General features: G+C 38.5%; 1 protein-coding gene across 3 annotated transcripts; it reads left to right on the plus strand.

Annotated features, from left to right (window-relative positions):
• Positions 1–1,493: 1,493 nt before the first annotated feature.
• Positions 1,494–19,187, plus strand: GOLGA5 (golgin A5). 3 transcript variants are annotated; one of them, XM_035539669.2, is made up of 13 exons: positions 1,494–1,612; positions 2,119–2,734; positions 5,472–5,693; positions 6,726–6,945; positions 7,506–7,629; positions 8,429–8,632; positions 9,778–9,948; positions 10,604–10,732; positions 12,626–12,724; positions 13,767–13,992; positions 15,262–15,367; positions 16,686–16,749; positions 18,541–19,187. In XM_035539669.2, the coding sequence occupies exons 2-13, from the start codon at positions 2,170–2,172 to the stop codon at positions 18,619–18,621; spliced, it is 2,211 nt and encodes a 736-aa protein (XP_035395562.1). In that variant the 5' UTR covers positions 1,494–1,612; positions 2,119–2,169; the 3' UTR covers positions 18,622–19,187. The 3 variants fall into 3 exon arrangements, with proteins under 3 accessions (XP_035395562.1, XP_035395563.1, XP_050566972.1); XM_035539670.2 differs by having other exon boundaries at positions 1,503–1,612; positions 2,119–2,728; XM_050711015.1 differs by having other exon boundaries at positions 1,598–1,612; positions 2,150–2,734.
• Positions 19,188–21,430: the final 2,243 nt, after the last annotated feature.

Here is a 21,430-nt window from a genome sequence, read left to right on the forward strand (position 1 = left end):
AAATAGTAAAATGTGTATGGACAAGAATGTGAGAGGGATCTTGTGCTGTCACATAAAAATCTGACATCCACCAAAAGGTTTCACACTGAAACAATGACTGAAAATTACTGCAAAAAATGTCTCTTAGTCAGAGTAGACTTACTTGTTAAAAGTAAATAAATGTGAAATTCATGTTGTCTCAGAAATGTGCCGTATTATACATATGTTTTTAGGACGGGAGCAATTGTGAAGGGAGATCCATTCGTATTCTCCTGCATGTGACATGAGCCCTACTCTTCGGACATTTTTCTCCACCCTTTTCTTTAACTCACCTATCAGTTAATGGAAGGTGCTCTACAGCTTTCCACAAAAAGTTTTGGTTTTCTCCTTCACTCACCATCATGTGCTTAACACGCAAAACAGATGCCTCGGGCCCCACTTCCCCTTTTTGCTAATGAATACAATAACTTAGAGACAGATGAAACAACATCATGAGAGAGGTATTCTTTTCTTCTTACCCAACAATAAACACTGGGTCTGAAATTATCTAAGGTGCTTGCTGTGTACTTCAACCCCATACATACAAAGCCATAGAAGTCTCCTGTTTGTACGAAAATTTCCTTCCTCCTGAATGTGCCTTTTATATATTTAACGATAACAAATACACGTGATACAAGTATCACTCACTGCTGGAATTGTATGTTATTCCTTGTAGTTTTCATTTATAAAAGTCACTTTTTAAATGTTTTTTCTCCTTTGGTTGGAAGTGAAACTTGCCCTATAGAGCAAATCTATCTAAAGAGAGTGCTGAAGAGGTTCTTTATGCCAAATCTCTTGGCTGGAGCGTTCACAAGACCCTTTTTTGTCACGCAAACCTCCAAATCACGGGGTTTTGAAAAAGGAAATGGGCTGCTTGAATTCATTGAGGATCATGATGGGTCATCAAGAAATAGCCTGAGAAAATCCTGAGAGACATTATGAAAAGGAAGTCAGAGACTGGAAATAAACGGGTTTAGAGCTTGGATTATTTCTTTACCAGTGGAAACCCCAGGGTACTTTCTTGTAAAGGAGTCCATAAGGACGTGTGAAGCCCTCGGGTTGCCCTCAGCTCATGTCTCTGAGACCAGTCGCGATACCTTAGGTGAACTTTATCTAAAAAAAAAACAGGACAACTTCAGGCTATTTACTCGTTACCCACATCACCTTTGCTTGCACAGCATCTTTCAAGTACTTTTAGGCAACATTAGCGTTATCGTACAGGACATGTGTGTGGGAGGGATTGCTGCAAGGCGATAAGGGAGCCTGCACACGAGATAGGAGCCGTGCCCCCAGCCCCCCCCCCGCCAGGCGGAGCACGGCGGGGCTGGGGCTCCCCCTGCCCCCTCAGCGCCGCACCGCAGGCAGCCCGCGCTCCCCCGGGGGCGGGGACCGTTCCCTCAGGGCCGGTGACGTCACCCCGCGGGGGCGGGCCGTCACTGGGGGCGGGGCAAGGGCGCTCTCGTCCCGCCCCTCGGCCCGCGTGTGGGCGGGGCTTGTCAACGCCTCCTGCGCATGCGCGGAGAGGGGGGGCGGCCCGGAAGGCGGCCACGTCTACCGGAAGGGGTCGGCGGTGCCCGGGCCGCGGCCTGCTCCGGTGGGTCGGGGGCTGGGGGGGCCGTGAGGGGCCGTGAGGGGCGTCTGGTGCCGCGGGCTGCGCGGGCTGGGGGCGGGAGTGCCTCCCTCTGGGCCTCACACCGAAACCTGCAGGCCAGGCTTGTAAGGAATGGGGTTTGTCTGTGTGTGCCTGTGCCTGTGGTAAGCGTCTGGCCGCTTCTTGTCCTCCCCCCGGGTTTGGGTTCTGTCAGGTGCCAGCAGGCTTTGTTCTGTGTTGTTGCTTCGGATTGGCTGACAAGCTGGGTGCTCCCTGGCAGCTGCTGGTGCTAGGAACATGGTGCTAGGATGATGGTAAAGTCTAGGTTTTGTGCATTGTGCTCAGAAACTGATTTGTGTCCATTCGTTATCAAAACACCAAAATATGAAGCTAGCAGGACAAAAGTATTAGCATAATTACAGCCGTAACACATGAACACAGCATTTTTTCAGGTAGCTCAAACATCCTGTTTTATCAACACCTGTCTGATTTGTCTGTGTCTTTTGCAGCTCATGTTCCTGAAATTTTAATTTTGTAAAGGTCATTGACAGACATCAATCATGTCCTGGCTGGTCGATCTTGCTGGAAAGGCAGAGGATCTCCTCAACAGGGTCGATCAAGGTGCTGCGTCGGCTCTGAGCAAAAAGGACACAGCAAGCAGTGCAGTTTATGATCACAAGAATTTGGACTCTGCCAATGAGTATTCTGAACTGCGCCAGCATACGGGAGAGCTGAAGTACCAGGCGTCATCCAAAACAGCCTACATTTCCTCAGCAGCTGATAATATTAAACACCAAAAGGCTACAATCCTAGCAGGAACAGCAAATGTGAAGCCAGCACGTAGGACATCTTCGGAAGTTGCTTCTCCTGCAGAAAGCGTTTCCACACCCAGAGCTTCCTCACATTTTGTGAGGAGAAAAAAGTCTGAACCTGATGATGAGTTGCTATTTGATTTTCTCAACAGTTCTGAGAAAGAGCCTAATGGAAGGATGGACTCTAAAAAAGAGAAGAGCAAGGCACCTGTTACTCAAAATCACTCTCGGACTTCAAGCATTAGTTCTGTGTCTACTAGCACGCAGAGTGGAAAAACTACTGAAGATAATTCCACCAGGAGCCAAGGCAATGGTAGTTTAATAATACCTAACCTAGACATGTTTAAATCCCACATGTGTTGGGTAAGGCTAGGTAACGGATTTGCTGGCACTTGAAACATTTAGCGGCAGTAGTATGTCAAATGTGTGGAGTTCAGCAGGGCCCTTAACATTTTCATCACTGAGATTATCACGGCTAATTTGGCAAGCTCTGTAGGCAACACGTAAATCCTGTGTGTTCTCGATACACCTCACTGCTGCTGCTCACCTCGACCTCCCCGAGCTGTGGGCTGACCTTGCATCAGCTCCCGTGCGTCCCCACTTAGAAGCGTGGGTTCTGGTGCTGCTGTGTTTGTTCCATCGCCCAGGGGCTCTTACCTGGTGATGCCGTGTAAGCGAGGCGGTGACTTTCACCACAGCTGGTAGATGGTGCTGGATGTTGCCCAGTGCCCCACCTGGGGTAACGTGAGGTTTTCTCCCTTCTGCCAAGAAGGGGTGAGCTGTCAAACTTGCGTGGCCTGCAGAGTGGGAAGTTGGATGTGGATAGGCTGTTGTAGAGCTACCGGCTTGAGAGTGAGATGGATGAGGCCTTTGGGTTTGCCAGAAGTAGTTTGTTACTGCAGTCTCTATCCAGAGCCTGAAATAGCTTCCAGGCCAGATGGTCAAAACCTGGGGCTATTCTCAAGTCTCTGCTAAGGAGAATGCAGCTGGAAAGTGTCAGGAACTCATGTTCTTTATCTCCAATCTATATCCTTGCTGTTGTTTCTTCTATAAAATTGAAGCAAAGGATTGTAATTCCTTAATTACGTAGTTAGAATATTATTTCTGCAGAACTTGGAGCATGTGAAGCACTGTAAGTGCCGGTTTTTGGCTTAACTGTAGTAAGCATGCTTAAGAGTGGAAGATGTAGAGATGTAAAAAGGGGTCATTTCCAAAGATGTGACTGTTTTGTATTTCTGGGTCTGTAACTTTTCAGTAAGGCTTAATAGTCATATATGCGAAACAATAACATGGCATACTCTGTGTTGGTAATTGATGCTCAGGGAGTATGCTTGTTTTGCTCGGTGTGGTCCCTTGAGGTTTCTTCTGAGGATTTTTGAGTGGAGTTTTGCATCTTGGAGCTGCCAAGTGAGGAAGCATGCAATTAATAAACGGAGTTGGAGAACACTAGCTTCAAAGTCAACCGCATAGATACTGCGTTTAGATAGCCTGTTTAACGGTTGTTGAAATAGATTATGGTCTGTTAGCTGTACACAAAACAATTAATGCTAAAGTTTGTACATCGCCCTGGATGCAATTCAGTATGTGCTATAAATGGCTGATTTCTTGCTTTATTAGCTTCATTAATCTCTCGAGCTTTCCAGACGAAGGAATAAAGATAGATTGTCTGATAATTTGGAAGTTGTGTGAATGAATTGAAAGGAAGGAAACAACATTTCGTAGAACCATTTAAGTAGGAAAGAGATTTGAGAAAACGTGGAACGAATTTTGCTGTCACTGCAGCTACTTGCTGGTACGTTGCTCAGCATTAACAGTCTGTCCCAGCTCCCTGGGCACCGGGTGATGCGGCCTGTTGCAGTGGTAGCCAGAAAGGTGGAGCAGGTTGGCTGGAATCACAGAGTGAAATAAATAACGCGATGGCAGCTAAACTGCAGTCTTGTGTTGAATTTGTTGCAGTCTTTCCCTGTGGATTTTCACGTTACCTGTCTGGGACGTACTGAATTCAGAAGTCGTGGTTTTGGATCACCTGCTTGTTTGCTCCTTGCGTGATGTGCTGTCTTATCTTAACACTGGTGCAAAGCTTCCAGCTGTTTGCGCATTGAAATCAAGGCTGTCAGAGCGGCTGTACTAATTTTAGTCTCGATTCCAGCGTGCAGACAGCTGGAAGCAGTGCCCTGGGTGTGTTTGTGCATGCTGGGGAAGGGCTGTAGCTTGCCCCGTCCTCGCAGGGGATTCTTCAGACAGCTGCCAGGAATTCCCTTACTGTTCCCCTTGTGGTTCTAAGATTAAAAAAAGTAAGACTCTGTATTGCGGTTTCCATAATCGAGAGAATTAGTTTCTGTTGGCAGAAAGCTTTTAACGGTTTGGCAGAGTATTATCTACCTTGCATTTTCCCATTAGAGCGAGGAAAGGTTACACTTCTGCTTTGAGTCACTGCAGCTATTTCTCATGGTAAAAGTACTTTTAAAAAGCAGAATTGTCAGTAAGATGATGTTTTGACTGAAGTGATTCTTAAAATGCTTTTTTACATAAAAGCAACTAAAACGTGTAGCTGCGTGGCTGAATTACGTAGTTAGGTTTGACACCGAAATGATGAAGTACGGCCATCTGGACAGATTTTTGAAAATAAAATCAGTGTCTGCAAAATCAAACTCTTAATGGAAGACCAGATGAACTTATACATAGCAACTACTGCAATTTTTAGTACTTTTAATATCTTCTGTTACTCTCTCAGCTTCTGAGGACATCTCTGGGCAGCATAGTCATGAAAAAGTGTTAATATCTTAGAATCCTGAGGAGAAATTTAATGACTTTTGTCTTGCTGGATTAGCAAAATTGCTGCATGATGCCTATGTACTGTATCATTATCTGTTGTGTGCAAGTCCATGTGGAGAAGTAATGCCATGTTCCATTTCAATATAAGCTATTTTGATTATTTTTTTTTTTTTTAGATTAAATGCGTTTAACCACCGGTGCATAACATGAAATTACTGTTTGTATCAAGGTGATCTCCAAATACATTCAGTTCTAACTTGTCTGTCTCTGTACAGAAACTCCAGACAGTTCAGATTCTGGTCTGGGAGCACAAGTGGATGGCGTGAAGGATTCGTCACTAAGCGCAGTAGCTAATCCTAGCCTTACAGCTAACGATGATTTCAAATCACATGAGCTATCCAATCTTCGCCTGGAGAATCAGCTGTTGCGGAATGAAGTTCAGTCTTTAAATCAAGAAATGGCATCATTAATTCAGAGGTCCAAAGAAACACAAGAAGGTACTGTAGTTCAGAAACTAAGCTATATGATATAGTTAAAATGCTAGTAAATTAGAAAATCATGCTGTGTTAGTGCTGAAAATGATTACTGTGTTAGTGTTTTATAACTATAATAAAGTCTTCCTAGTTAAGTTAGTATGTATGACTGACCGAGTAAAACCATTCCTGGATTTCAGAATAATGAACTGGGAGAAACGAAAAGTCTCGTTCAACTACAAAAATAACACAAATATTGACTAAAATGATGTAATTGAGTTAGCTTCAAAACTTATACCTTCTTAAAACAACGTTAACAGATGTTAACATTATTAAAATATTCTTCCTGCTTTTTAAAATTCCTGGCAAAATAGTTATGGGTAAATTCCTTTAAGTACTTGAAACCTGACTACTTTCTGGCTGTAAGCTATGATCTCTAATGCCTATAAATTGACATTAAAATATCAGATTTAATATTTTTGTATGATTTTACTAGCTTTTTCAAAGCCACATGAAGTGGCAAATATAACAAATGAATATAAAAGCACTTAAGTAATAAAATGTTTGTCAAACTGCTACAGTTAGGCACATGACAGAGGGACTGTTGTTTTTTTTCTGAAGTAACTGTATGAGCCAGAGAGCTTTTGTCTCCATTGAAGCTTAACATGTAATCTTTGATTAAAAACAAAAGTCTAGGTGAGTATTCAAGTGTTATTTTAACACTGATGCGTTTTTCCGCTGACTGTATTTTAGGTCGATCTTACTGTCATATCGAGTTGAACTAGATGCTTTATGCAGAGGTTTCCAAAGGTTTGCTCACACAAACAGAGCTATTCAACAGTAGTTTATTGTAAAGGATGAGGCAGGTAATGTTGTCAGAATGAAGATGCCAGTTTGGAGATCGTGTGCAAATGGTTATGGGTCTGACAGCCAGAGTCTGGCATTTGTTATGTCTTGGTAGCTCACAAAGTTTCAGTATTACTGACGTGCATCCTGGCCACTTACACTTGGAATTCTCTATTTGTAAAAACTTCAAAAAAATGTTTTACTTTGTAGAATTGAACAAATCCCGGGAAAGAGTAGAGAAGTGGAATGTTGATCATTCGAAGAGTGACAGGATGGTTAGAGAACTTCGAGCTCGAGTTGATGATCTGACAGAAGCTGTTGGTGCCAAGGATTCCCAGCTAGCTGTGCTGAAAGTACGGTTGCAAGAAGCTGACCAGCTCTTAAGTTCTCGTACGGAAGCTTTGGAAGCACTGCAGAGTGAAAAATCACGGTACGGCATAATTCAGACTTCATGACTTTGCAAATAGTAGTAAGCTTCAAAATTCAAGGTAGATTAGTCTCTTTAAGAATAAAAATGAATAAACTAATGTGGGCAGATTGCATCAAGTTTTGAAATACGAACGTTTATGTTAAGCCCGTTACATCATAGCTGGCAGTGGAAACTGGGTAAATGAATATTAAATAAGAGCAATTGCCACCTCATCGCTGAAATACATTTTGTGTAACGTATTCACATTTATGTCACAGGCCTGAAGCTAAAGATCTCAAGAAATGTTTATCTTGAAAAATACAATTGCATATCCACACGTATAAAGACTTTTTGACTTGTGTCATTACTGGCATATGAGTCTGCCCCCTGTATGCTCCAGAATATAGGTCAGGGAGGAACTGCATGAGTTACTGGCTCCACACCTCACAACTGTAGCCACCTGTGTTCAGTAATTTGCCATGTAAATTTTCAAGATTGGTCTTAAAACAAGGTAGTCATATTTCTACCTTAAAATCGTACAAGATTTCTTATTTCTCACCTTAGATGTATATTGCTTTCAGGATAATACAAGACCACAGTGAAGGGAGCAGTCTGCAAAATCAAGCCCTTCAAACCCTTCAGGACAGGTTACGTGATGCAGACTCTGCACTGAAGCGAGAGCAAGAAAGTTACAAGCAAATGCAGGTTAGATGGGAAGATTAAAGAAGAGTTTCAGACTCTCCTTTTGAGATCAAATCTGTGAGGTTCTTACTACTGTCTTTTCCCCTTGACTGTATTTCCTGCTCAGGGTACTAAGCGCTCGGAAAGATGTCTTCTACTGCACTAAGCATCCTTATGATGATAGTTTAACTTCTATGTTACTTTGAAAGCTTTATGATTAAAAGCTTTTGAAAACTGATGCTGATTTTTTTTAAACGTTACCTTTGGTGTAAAAACATATTTTAAAACCAAATCTGTAATCAATTTAATTTTCCATGTGTGGGTTGTGTCCCCACCCACTGTCTCCCACAATTTTAGCATGTAATCTTAAGAATATTAGGCTGAGCGATCACTGCTATGGTAAATGTGGCAGTTCATGTTGCTAGAGACTGTGCGTTCCACATTTAGCTTGGCCTTTATTATACATAATAACATCTATGAAAATCCTTATTGGTGTTCTTTTTTTTTAAACTACATCAAAATATGGCAGTTGAAATTTGATAACATTTTTTTCACAAAGACCTTGCTTTTTGTTTACCAAGTGTATGTAAACCATAAGACCCACTTCTGATGTGGGAAAGAAATTTATTTTACTGTTCTCATTTGCCACTTCCTTAAGCTGGCAGGATTTCTTTGACATAGCACTAATGCATCTCTAAGTTGGAGGCAGTCAATGTGAGGTGTTGTTTCAAGTGTAGTTGCTTTTAAACTTTTATTTCTTGCTTTCTAGGTTAAAGCTGAGATTGTGTTTAAACACAACGTATTGTTTCTTTATTGCTAATAGAATGAGTTTGCGGCGCGTTTAAGTAAAATGGAAGCAGAACGTCAGAAATTGGCAGAAGGGATAACTGAAGCTGAAAGAAAGTTTTTAGATGAAAAAAGGCGAGCTGATGAGCTTCAGCAGCAAGTCAAAGTAACTAAAAACCACCTAGACTCTGCAAAACAGGAGCTGGCAGACTACAAACAAAAAGCGACTCGCATACTCCAAGTAAGCATTTCTTTAAAGAAATCCAATTTGACTTGTACACCTAACTTTTTAATGTGTTATGCCTCAAGTAATTCAATCTGTGTTTTTTCCACGTAATCTGTAATTTACTTCGGGGTATATGATACCTGTACAGGACAGCTACCAATCTGCATTTTGTATCTCTAAAATTCAAGTTTACAGATTGGGATTCATAATTAAAATGTAAGTTTGGGTCCGGAACTTAAAGAAATATCCAAGTGAACCATTGCACTTATTGTGCAACAGCTGTCAATGTATTCCTCATCCAAGAGCCTGATCTTAGGCAGATAGATACATAGATGTAACCTACAATTTGTTCCACACCCTGTGTTCTTGTGTCGAGAAAATTGCTCTATTCTGCTTGAGGCTGAAGCATAGCATGTCATGGATGCTTATGTGTAAATCAAAGAAAATATTTTTATATATACTCAAAGGTTGCACTGTATAAACAATGGCAAAATTACATATTTTGTGCATTACTACTTAACTTATCAAAGTTAGAAAAACCAAACTCGGCTAATTTGAGTTTTGTTTATGGAAGTTAGCAAAACATTAAAGATAAATTCTATTTTAGAATAATGAATTTAGTCTGATATCTGAGGACAGCATTCAAATCATCGTGATGAATACAAGAAGCATGAGATCGGGAATCAATGTCAAGCTAATGTTAGGTTGATTCTGAATAAAAAGGTTAATTTTGTTTCCCAGAAGAGTTATTGCTGGTTTTGGTTCTTACTGGGCTTTGTTGGCAGGAGAAAGGATAGACTGAAGCTTTGCCTGTAATGTCAGTCTACTTTCTTGTGTTACCTGGAAAGCCAGAATTTTTATCTGTGACGTGTTTAACAATCCGGGCACTTCTAAAAGAAAAACGGCACTCTCCTTTAGATAACACAGACTTTCAGTAAATCCAGTCTAACGGCATACAGGAAATCAGAAAAAATATCAGTAGAGAAGCATTTTCCGTTTAAAAAATCTGTAGGGTCATTAGTAACCTGGCTAAAAGAACAGATAAAGCAGTTCGTTTGCTGTACATCTACATACGAGTTTTAGAGCAAAGCCGTTTTGACAAGTTGTTTTTGAGCACTGTTAAATATTGCCGTCAATAATATATTGATTTATTATTTCAGTCCAAAGAAAAGTTGATAAACAGCCTAAAAGAAGGCTCTGGTATTGAAGGTATGGATAGCCATACTGCAAGCACAGTGGAACTGGAGGAACTGAGACATGAGCGTGACACTCAGAGAGAAGAAATACAGAAGCTAATGGGACAAATACAGCAGATGAGAACAGAGCTGCAGGTAGCTGTGATTTCTACACGTCTGTGTAGTTAACCATGTACAAAGGACTGTGTTCTTGTGTACTTTAGGGCTGTTGCTTCTAATGTTTACTTGTTTACTTGACCTAGTATTAAAACAAGCCAACTTTTTCTCAATGTGGGGCAAATACCTATAGATACCCAATTTCTTCCCATGTTCTCTCACTCCTGGTGGTGGGAGGAGTATTACAGCTACCATTCTTTCTTTCCTCACTATTACGCGCTCCTTTTGAGGTAAGCATTTCTTTCCAAACAAGCCTGGTGACTTCTGTAGAGACTACAGTTGCTTCAAGGATTAGTAACCCTTGCAGAAAAGGGTATAGGTAATCTGAGTCGTCTGGGGCGTAATTGGCTCAACCCAGCAGCTGCGTGCCAGCCTACTTTACACACTTGTAGCCGCTAGACAGTAGAAGGGAAAAAGTCACTTGGATGCTTCTCATGTTTACAAAATGCATATATCTTATTTCTATTGTAATAAAAATATTCTGTATAGAATGAGTGAATGTCACTTATTTCATTCACCATCACGTTCGTTGTACTTGGAAGGAATATTGAAGATAAAACTTTCTGCTGTTACCTATGACGGATTGCAGTATTGTTTGAATGTTAGTGAAATGGGAACGTTCTGTTAATTTCAGGATATGGAGACTCAGCAGGTGAGTGAAGCTGAGTCAGTGAGGGAGCAGCTTCAAGACCTACAAGAGCAAATAGCAGCACATAAAATGGCCAAGCAAGAGGCAGAAGCTGAACTAGAACGGCAAAAACAGGTAAGGAATTCTTGAAAGCTGATTGGTCTGTCTTATTTTGGCTCCATTCGGTGTCATCGGTAGAACATTCAGCTTAATGAGAGAGTAGCTTATATGGTATTTAGATTATTTTTTCTTCCTGCATTCCAAAGAAATCCCCGTATGTTTAATGAGTGTCACTAGGCCACAGTGCAACCAGTAAGAAGCAGTACTCCTGATAAATGGAGATCTCACTGATGTATTAAAGAATAAATATGACCGTGGGGAGTGCACAAAATTGATCGTGACCTTAAATTTTATTCAGCAGGGGAACAATTCTACAATGGGGATATAGTAGGATGTGTAACTGTTATTTATATCAAGAAATTTTAAATACTAAAAGTGGTTATGATAGGACTTCCTGTGCCCAATTTCTACGTAAGATTTAGCTCTTCAAACAGTGTTGTTGTAATACCAAATTCGTAAGTCTTTTTAATCTACTCATTACTCAGTTCTGAAGCTAAAGTTTGTTACTTTCAAACTGCTGTATAAGACAAATAGCTGGTAAAATGGTACTAGTGAATTTTGTCAGATCTTGTCATCTTTTTAAGCAGTTTTATGCTAGAAAGAGGTGGAAAAAGGCAAACTCATATTTTAAACTAAATATTCAGTAGAAATCGGACCAATGCTTTGCACCCTATTAAAATTTGTTTCAAAAAAAAAAGCTCATGTAAAGAGAATTAATAATGAGGAAAGCAGAAGAGTACACTGTATCTGCTAGGAACAATTTATCATACAGGATTATCTGTCCTTGCAGAAATTACATTTTCATGAGATGATAGCAGCTTGAACTAATTAAAAGGCCGAAGTCGAGGTCTGCTCTTGATGCATAGCCGATGTTTATTATATCAAAGCAGATGGTAGTTTGTATTATGTTACTCCTGCCATTCTGAGGGGTATATTTTAAGTCAATACTATGTATAGAAAAAGTGAGGTGAAGACTTTTTTTTTTTTTAAAAGGCATTGTCAGTTATTACAGAAAATGAAGTATTCCTTTTGATGACATACAGGTACATGTGCTTTTAAGGTAATTGTGCGTTGATAACTTAATAGAATTGTGGTCTGTTCTATCTGGGAGTTGCTTTAACTTGCTGTAAGGTTTCTGAGACTGAAGATGGAAAATAAGTCAAGGTTATTTCTTATATTTTTCCTTCAAACCATCAGATATACGATTATCTGTTTTCTGTAGCAGCTGATAGCTGAAGTGGTACAGTGATTTGAAGGCTGTCTTAAATTAAAAGATAAGTATGGTAGGTCTTTAACTAGGAGTTAAAACAACCACTAAATCCTCAAAGAAACAAAACTTACAGTTAGTTTTGCTGTTCAGTAACTTGTCCCTTGCTAATGTTCCTTCCCACTTCCCTGTATTACATTCATTTATCCTAAACTTTTAAGGAAGATCTGTGTTGTACATGGGTATAGATAGATATGCCAAGATTTTGATTTTTTAACTTAAAAATATATATATATATACATATATATATCTTCAATTGATGGGTTTGTTTTAAGAATACAGATTCGCCCAAAGTATTTGCTAATTCTTTAAGTTATATGGTATCATTTAAAGACAGCAATATAATAAACAGAATATAAGGAAGAGAAATCATGTTCCCAGTGAAATCTCGTGGACTAGTCTGGACTAGTATTTGTTAGGTCAGTCTTCACAAAGGAATTTGATAGTCTTTAAGTTCTGTCTTCATACTCAGCTCTTTTTTTTTTCCCAGTGCTAGACAGAAACTTTTAAATTATATTAAATTTCAGTTTAGATTTGATTGCAGTATATTGCCTACTTGTGTTCTACTGTGAAACCCTTGATAAGAGAACGTCTCTCAAAGTACACGTGTATGAAAAAAATCTTTGTTATCCATTTCATAGGAACTCCATTATACTGAGGAGGAATTGTATCGAACAAAAAACACTTTGCAAAGCAGAATAAAAGACAGAGAGGAAGAAATTCAGAAGCTCAGAAATCAGGTACTTTGTTTGTATAGAAAATAACTTTATTAGCTTTACTTACGAAATCGGGGTTGAAACCTATTTATTTGCTTAAACTGCACAAAAGACATAAAATTTCTAGTAATGAGTTAGTGTGTACTTGTTTGCAATACAGAGTAGAGCTTTAAGTGGAGGGAGTACAGGAAGGCAACCACAAAGTAGTAAATAACGTAATTTTATACTTACATGTGCTTTTGTCTTCAGAGGAAAAAAAATCATCTGTGACACAACTAGACCTGTTGGGGTGGTGCTGGTTCAACACTCTTTTTCTGAAAACTAAAAAGTCATTGGTGTTTGATTGGGTCATCACTGTTTCTGCAGGGATCCTTTTAATTGGGCGTAGGAACATAAGATGTCCTTCAGACTAGTTACCTGTCTAGCCTACTGTTCAATCTCAGACAGTGATAATGAGGACAGAGTGTGAGCCTGGCCACTTTCTTCACTCCCTTGTGCTCCTTCATCATCTGCAGTTTAGACATGTTAGAGTTTTAAGTCCCTGCTAATTTCTGCCAGTATGTTTGTGGAACTCTTTTCCTTAAATCAGTCTAATCCCTTTTGGAACCTTCTGATAGCGTCAACCATCATCAGCCTCTTTGGACAGCATGAAGGCATCAGCCTTATTTTGTGTAAATTATCTTAGCATAATAAAAAGTAGCCAATATTTAAAGAAGCTGATAACCTAGGGTCAGCTATGGTCAGCTGTACAGTTAGTGTCAGAAGATTTGGAAACTTGTGTAGTGTGATACAAAGTTCATGAGCCTTTTGGCGGATGATTCTTCTGGTAATGTTGGTTTCAAGAATACCTGCTACCTGCCCTGGTACATTACGTTCCACTTGTATTTCTTGATATCTCACTGCGTCTGGCTCCTGCTGATTCCATTGTCTCATCATTGAAGCTACATCTTAATGGTATATGATGGCTCAGGTCTAAAATGGGAGCGAATAAACGGGTTTTGCAATATGTCATGTTTGTCAGATTTTGAACGTGTTCTGATTTTTTCTCCTTTGCTTTGTTTTTTAGCTCACAAACAAGGCTCTAAGTAGTAGTAGTCAGACTGAACTAGAAAATCGACTTCATCAACTAACAGAAACACTTATTCAGAAGCAGACCATGTTAGAGAGCCTGAGCACAGAGAAAAACTCACTTGTCTATCAACTAGAAAGGCTTGAGCAACAGCTGAAGGCTATCCAAGGCAGTAGTTCTAATGGACCTTCCATTAACATGTCAGGAATTGATGGTGCTGAAGGTAAATAATGAATGAATGCTAATATTTAAAACTCTGTTCTTTCTGCAGTTCAGCCTTCTGTATTTCCTAATGTCTTTCCCTGTAGGTCTGAGTTTATAAAGGAAAAAAATAATCCGAAAATGGTGCTTATAGCAGAGACCTTGTTAGCAGCAGCGAGTATCAAAAATAGTTAAATTAAAACCTCCTTTTTGTCTGTAAGTGCTGTTAAGTAAACTTAATAAAGCCAATTCAATTCTCAGTACTGTGACACTATTAGAACCGTCTTATTTACAAATCCTGTCACAGGTGCAAATAAATCTGTCTTTGCGGGTTTAAACGGAATCTTAGAAGCAGGAAGTATTGTTCCCTTTCAGAAAGGTGTTGGGAGGTGAGCATTAACATGGAACTTTTGAGAGCTGATAAGAATTTCCTCCTTTCTTTCTGTTCTTCTTGAAAAGCAGCTTAAAATATGGGGGTTCTGCTTTTAGGTGGGTTTATCTGTACTGTGTAGCAATCATCCTGTCTATAGGAGAACCTCAGCAGACAATACATGGTTTTGAGATGTTACTTTTCAGAGTCAGTTTGAAATTTTATATATATAAATATATATATATAAAAAGTGACTTTAAAAGCAATGAATGAATTTTAAGAGGTGTAAAATGACAATCTAGGCTTTTGTTTCTTGGCTTGTGAAAGACAGACCTTTAAGAAAGTCAGGAGAACTAGCAAATTTGAAGTATATTTCCTTTTGGTTTGTTTCTAAGCAATTTCAGTAAGTTTCTTTATGCAATTAAAATTAATCTGAGAATCCTTTTTTAATAAAGTTGATGCTTAGTAGAAGTATAAATAAAATAGAAATATTTGGAATATACAAGTTAGTATCATAAATGCTGTCAAAATTTTACTGTATGAGAAGTAAAAGCAAAAAAAGCTTTACAGTATCAAACCTGTTATTTTATATACCTAATAATAAAATTATTATTGCTTAATAGAGTTAGATACCAAGCTTTTGGTATCAATATTGTGTCTGGGATAAGCTGTCCATCTTATTAACTAAAATAAATTTTTAAGTGTACTGAATTGAAGAGATGCTTAACTTGATCATAAGTTTGTCAGGAATCCTTCCCTCATGCCACACATCCTTGCCTCCATCAAAATGGCACTAACAAATCATATGAATCACTGTTTTTGATTTTTATGTATCTCTGTTGTAAACTATTTATTTTACTTAGACAATAACTTAGCTGGTTTTAGTTTAATGAGATGTTTTGCTTTCTTTCCTTTGAATAGGTGCTCGTATGCGTAATGTTCCTGTCCTTTTCAGTGACATGGATACTAACATGGCAGGAATGTATGGGAGAGTTCGCAAAGCTGCCAGTAGTATAGATCAGTTTAGGTAAGAGTGTGCTAAAGGAATACATCTTGTAATTACTGGAGTCCTTTTGCAGTTTTCTGTGACAGCTTCTGTTTTGAATTGCTTTTATCACAGTAAAAGTAAAAAATAATGATGCTAATGTACTGAGTACAGTATAAATTACTAAATATTGACCTAGTTCACTTGCGCTTTCCAAGGATATAAATACCCTTGGGATGTTACAAGCTATAGTAAATTATTCAGACCGTGCTCTTGTATCCTGTAGGTTTTGATACAGGAGGATCATTAAACTATATACAAAAAAAAATTAACCTTTTTCTTTACCAACTCCCACGTTTTTCATTTTCAGAGGTTTTGATTGTGTCTGGGATAAACACTGTATGAGTATTAGTGAGGGAGTGTTATATATGCTTGGGGACTGTCAGTTTCTTCTGTTTAGGCATCCTGATGAAGGCAGAAGGCAGGATTCTGGGTTCTGACCTGGTACAGCTGTTTACCGTAAAAGAAAGATAACTGTTCAAAGAACTAGTAAACAAAAATCATGCTGGACCCAGCAAATGACTTACTTTGATCCGTTTTCTCAGCAGTTAGATTCATTATCAGTATTCACAGCAAAGGTCTGCCCCAAAACTTCAGTCAAATACCAGTAGAAAACAAACTTAGGTAGTGCTTTTTAATCCTCATATATCTTAACAGGAAATCCTTTGCACTTTCATGGTACTCTAACTTCATTGTGAAGAATATTGGGATTTCCTTGATTGGAGCCTATTATCCGAGATGTTTTAATACTCAGCTTCATTTGGCAGTATCATAATCACTTCAGTATCTGCATGTGTTTTTTTTAAAAGCAACATTATTGAGCAACAGTGCACATCTAGTACGGTATACTTTGTAGTGTTGTAGCAGTAAACTTTGAAAACCTGTGTCCTTTTCATCTAATAAAATACAAGAATGGTGATCTGTTAGATTTTACAAATGAGAACAAGGTTTTTGATGCTTCAGTCTTTTAAAAAAAGATTCATGAAAGCTCCTCAAGTAACAAAATTTGACAAATTTGTGAGTTTAAAATGCTTATATCACTTCTTGAGTCTTAGCTCTGTTCACAAATTCTGGGCCTATCATATGACAAAAAAAAGTACGTTTAGTGGTCTGAATTCTGAATTTTCTCACTCCATTGAATGTGTCTTGAATACATGAAGTAAAATTCAAGTCGGAAACAAAGACAGGTATATAACATCGGCTGTAATTTGAGTTTGTGGTGAGTAGAATGAGAGGAACGGGATTTTTTTTTGCTCAGTGCTAACTTGTACATGTTTTTTTCTCCCTTACACTTCTATAGCATTCGACTGGGAATCTTTCTAAGACGCTATCCCATAGCAAGAGTCTTTGTAATCATCTATATGGTGAGTAAGTTTTCTTCAAAGTAAGAATGTAGTGTAAGTTTTCTATAGCCTATTCACGTAGTACATCTGAAATTGAAATTTGATGTTTAAAAGCAAAAGGCTGTATAATTAACTTTAACAACTCAATGTTGGTATTTTTTTTTTTGAGTAGACTATTAAGTAGTACTTACAAAACAGCATTCTGGAGTCATGTTGCTTGCCAGTTTTCAGTTTTTCCTGTGAATTCTTGGAATAGAATTCTAAAGACATTCATGTGACCGCCGTTTAAAAGACTGTAAAAAATGGAGTGAGAATTAAAATACAAAACAGTATTGTGACCTGTATACACTGAGATCAGGAAATTGACTTCTGTTGTAGGTGCTCTTAATATTTGCCTATCCACTTTTTTTCAGTAACTAATAATCATGCTTCTCTAGTAGCTGAAAAAGTAGCAAGTAAAGTTGTTTTTACTAGAATTCACCAAGTAGTAGAAAGCTGCTTGTCCATATTAGGTGAGATTGTCAGCTGCAATTGATAAAAATGAAATTCTTTCCTTTTCCACTGGAGGGCAGATGTCTGTCAGTTGAAGTGACCTGTGGTAAGGTATTTGTGCAATCTGTCCTGCTTGAGAATACTCATTAGTCAAGTCTTTGAAATGAAAGAAATTACGTTGCTTGAGAACACAATGATTTCTCTGAACAGAGTCTCTGAGAACAACTGTCACTGTTTCAGGAAATAGAGCAGAGGCACATAAATAAAGGAAATGACAGTTTTCCCCTGCGATGGTTTCTTCCAGCCTATTAAGTACTGTAAGGAACAGGGCTCTTTAATTCCTGACTTCTCTCTTTCTTCATGACATAGGCTTCCCAATATGTGAATAAAATGTTTTGTGCTAAAACACTGAAGAATTTTGCTGCCAAAGCTACTCAGTAATGGTTGCACAGGAGCCCTCTATTGGGCAGTCAATGACAATTACCCTTTTTCAGCTGGAACCTTGGCTATGACTATTGTAATTTTAATGCGTAGGTCTTGGGTTTTTTTGTTTGTTTTGTTTTTGTTTATTTGTTTTCTTTTAAGGAAATATGGCTTAGGTACTGTCAGTTATCTCCCTTGTTACACCCCCAGCAACTGTATTTGGTTACTGGACCAGGTTCCCCAGAGAACTCCGGCAAGCTTGGTGCCATGATTGCTTCAAGAAACATTTGGACATTGCTCTCAGACACATGGTCTGATTTTTGAGTGGTCCTAGGTGGAGCCAGGAGTTGGACTCGATGATGCTTGTGGATCCCTTCTAACTTAGGATAATCAATGATTCTGTATAATTTCAACAAAATTTGAATGAGAATTTACATTTCTACGATGTTCATAAAAATACCTCAAAACAGTGCCCTTAGTAAGGGGAAGGAAAGGAGAACTCAGCTGTTTTTACACTGTCTGGTATCAGTCAGTTGGCACAGGAGCTGTGGCTGATCACACGATGTGGTTTCTGTGGGCTAGGCTGGGTACTGCGGAGAACACCTGGAGTTACTGGGGCATGGATGGAAAGAGAAGGCAGAGGACATAAAGAAGCCGCCTAGATTGCTATAGATTTATTTTTGCTGCTTGTATAAAATCTTTAGCTTTGTGTGAATGGTGTCTTTGGAATCTGACTCAGCATTTCATTGTGCAAGTAAGAATTATTTTTTTACAAGTAAAAATAGTATGAAAAATACTTAAAATATTTGTACAGAAATAGCTTCTTTTAGCTCACAGTGTTGCTGTAAATGATGATTGTATGTGCTGATAAGTTAATGCTTTCTTCTCTTTTCGCAGGCATTGCTTCATCTGTGGGTAATGATTGTTCTACTTACCTATACCCCAGAAATGCATCACGACAGTCCCAGTGGCAGATAGACCGAGACAGGACCATATGCTGTGCTATGTAATTTGGACTGGCAGTGTATTTAGAATAACCAGTCCAGAAATACTGGCAAACTTTTTCTCATGGTGTTTAGGAAGAATGAAAACGATCATGCCTGATTTATCACTACTTCTTAAATACACATATAATACTATGTAGCTTTTCCAATTTACCTAAAAAAGCATCACTTTCCTGAAGAAATAAAGCTATTAAGTTAAGCTCAGTTTAGCTTTTACATTTTACATAAACCTTCTCATGGTTAGTGTAAAAGATAAAGTTTGCACCTACAGAGAAATGCAAGGATTGCTGAAGTTACAGATAAATAAACTGTTTTAGATAGTGCTGGTTATGGGCTATGGTCAGGTAAAAAACTGTACTTAGCAATTTAAATAAACCTTTCTTTCTGGTTTCTTTCAGTCTGCTTTTGCACTTCTGTTTTTAACTTTGTAAATAGTAGTCTTTTCTTTAAGGAAACTGTTAAACTGAAAAAATAACAATGGATTGGTGCAATATCTTTTTGTAAATAAGCTGAAAAATAAAATATTATACATTCTTCTTAGCTTTGTACTTCAGTGCAATAGATGTATCTTCCCTATCAGCTGAATAGTGGGGTTGCCTATTTAAATGCTGGTACTAGAGCTTTATTGGAGAGAGAGAAATGGAGGTTTCAAGAAGGAAGGTTCAAATCCTTCAGAAATAATGGTGTTTCCTTTTCCTCTTGAAATTTATGTATTTTAACTGCATTTTCTTATATACCTCTCATTACTATGTGTCTTAATCAGACCTTATAATCACTGAAATATTTATTTTCTAAAACTTTAGGTACCTAATTAAAACTATTTCTCTGACAGATTTTGTATAATGTAAAAATAATTGTCTAAATACTTACCAAATGTACTAATAAACACATCTCATCAAATACATCTCATCAAAGACTTAAGTAAAACCCATATAAAATCAAACCAAATCTACTGTAATAGTTCTCTTGTTAGACTGGCATTTTTAATTATGAATTCTTGATACACTAGCACAATAATACAAGGTCACTTTCTTTCCTTAAGAGTTTTTTTCCTATGTAGTACTCAAAGCTGAGTAATGAAAAGATGACTAAAAGCAATTTGTCACACCTACTCTAATGGATATAGTTCAGTCTTCATGTGACTTGAACACACTAAGCTTTGGTCCTGTGCACGAAGTCTGTCATACTGTCTCCTATGGAAATGTTACAGTGGAAAAATGACTATTGCTGCTCTGATTCAGATCTAGTAGAGAAAACTGAAATGTTTTGATGAATTAAATAATAAAAGAGCATTTTCAAAAAGCTGTTTCTGTACCCTCTGTGTTACTTGATGCACTTTTCCTAATTCCTGTTGTTAGTTTTGTTTTCAATTCTGATACTCAAGCCATTCTTGAACCCTGCGGAGAGCTGACTGCTATAGAAGGAGGTCAGATATGGGCATCTGTAAAACCTTGTTCTCTATATGTTTGATTTTTTTGGATTGGTTGGTTGGGTTTTGTTTTGTTTACTCTTAAACATCCAAACAACTGAATCTTAGCACCTGAAGGAGGTCAGGTATGGGCATCTGTAAAACCTTCTCTATATGTGTTTTTTTTGGTTGGTTGGGTGGGTTTTTTTTTTTTTCTCTAAAACATCCAAACCACTGAATCTTAGCATTTTGGGTACTCCAATATACTGTGGCAATTTTGGAGAGAACATTTTTGGTGGTATAAGCCCCTCACCTTTGCTGGCATTACACCAACTGCACAGCTATTCCTGCTTCTCTCTTGCATATTTTTTTTTCTATTTTTTGTTGGAAATCTTCTAATCCACTGATACTTTTTTTTTTTCCCCTCCCTCTAGTGGAGTAGAATCAGCCTTGTGTTCTTGACCCACATAAGCCTATGTTGCTAAGATGATTCTGGTTTTTATTCCTTGTCCCAGAAATTAACTTTTTTTTTTTTTGCCACTTCAGTTGACATCATTGCTACCTATTTACTTTTTTTTTTTTTTTAATTTGTGTTTTTCCTATTTGTGAAAGAGGGGCACAGCTCTTTGAGGGGAGTACCTGGTTACATTTTGATTTTTAAAAGTTGCACTTTTGTCACACTGTGAATGGGTATGTTTTCACCTTGTAAGAAATCTGGAAGTTGGCAGTTTATAGTTGGAAGTCCTCGCCAGACAAAGTTCAGTGTGGAGGATTACATGGGGTAAGGAAAGAAATATTCCTGTGCCACTATAGGCTATACTTGTGTAAGCGACCACCTTCAAAGCTCTCTATAAATCACAGAAATGCGTGAAAAGCCTTTGTGATCATGTTAAACACTTCAGAGTTACACAAGCAATACAAAGAACTACTCCTTAATGCTTTTGTTTAAATAGCGGGTTCTTTCCCCCCATAATTCATTTTAATAAACTGCATATGATGAGGTGCAAGAGCACACAAGACCATATAATGGAGTCTATCTGGATATAAACGTCAGATTTTAAGTCGAAGGGCAAGATAGACTTCCTGCCTCGGGTTAGTAGCTCTGGTCCCTGATGTCAGCTGTCCTGCTGCAGCCAAGTGTGCTCCAGGCCAGAGGTGCTGTAAGGACAGTGTCAGCCAGCAGCTCCGGGCCAGGGCAGGAGCTTCCCTGAGGGAACAGATGGCTTCGGGGTGAGCGAGGAGCTGCTGCTGGCCTGTGTCTTAGCTGACGGGAGGATGTTCCTAGCACCAAGTCTCTTATTTAGGGCTATCATGCTACGGAGCAGTTAACCTACCCCAACTTCATAGACTAGCATAGCAAATTTTATTTTATTTT

Source organism: Cygnus atratus, chromosome 5 (assembly GCF_013377495.2).
Source record: "Cygnus atratus isolate AKBS03 ecotype Queensland, Australia chromosome 5, CAtr_DNAZoo_HiC_assembly, whole genome shotgun sequence".
NCBI classification, from domain to species: domain Eukaryota; kingdom Metazoa; phylum Chordata; class Aves; order Anseriformes; family Anatidae; genus Cygnus; species Cygnus atratus.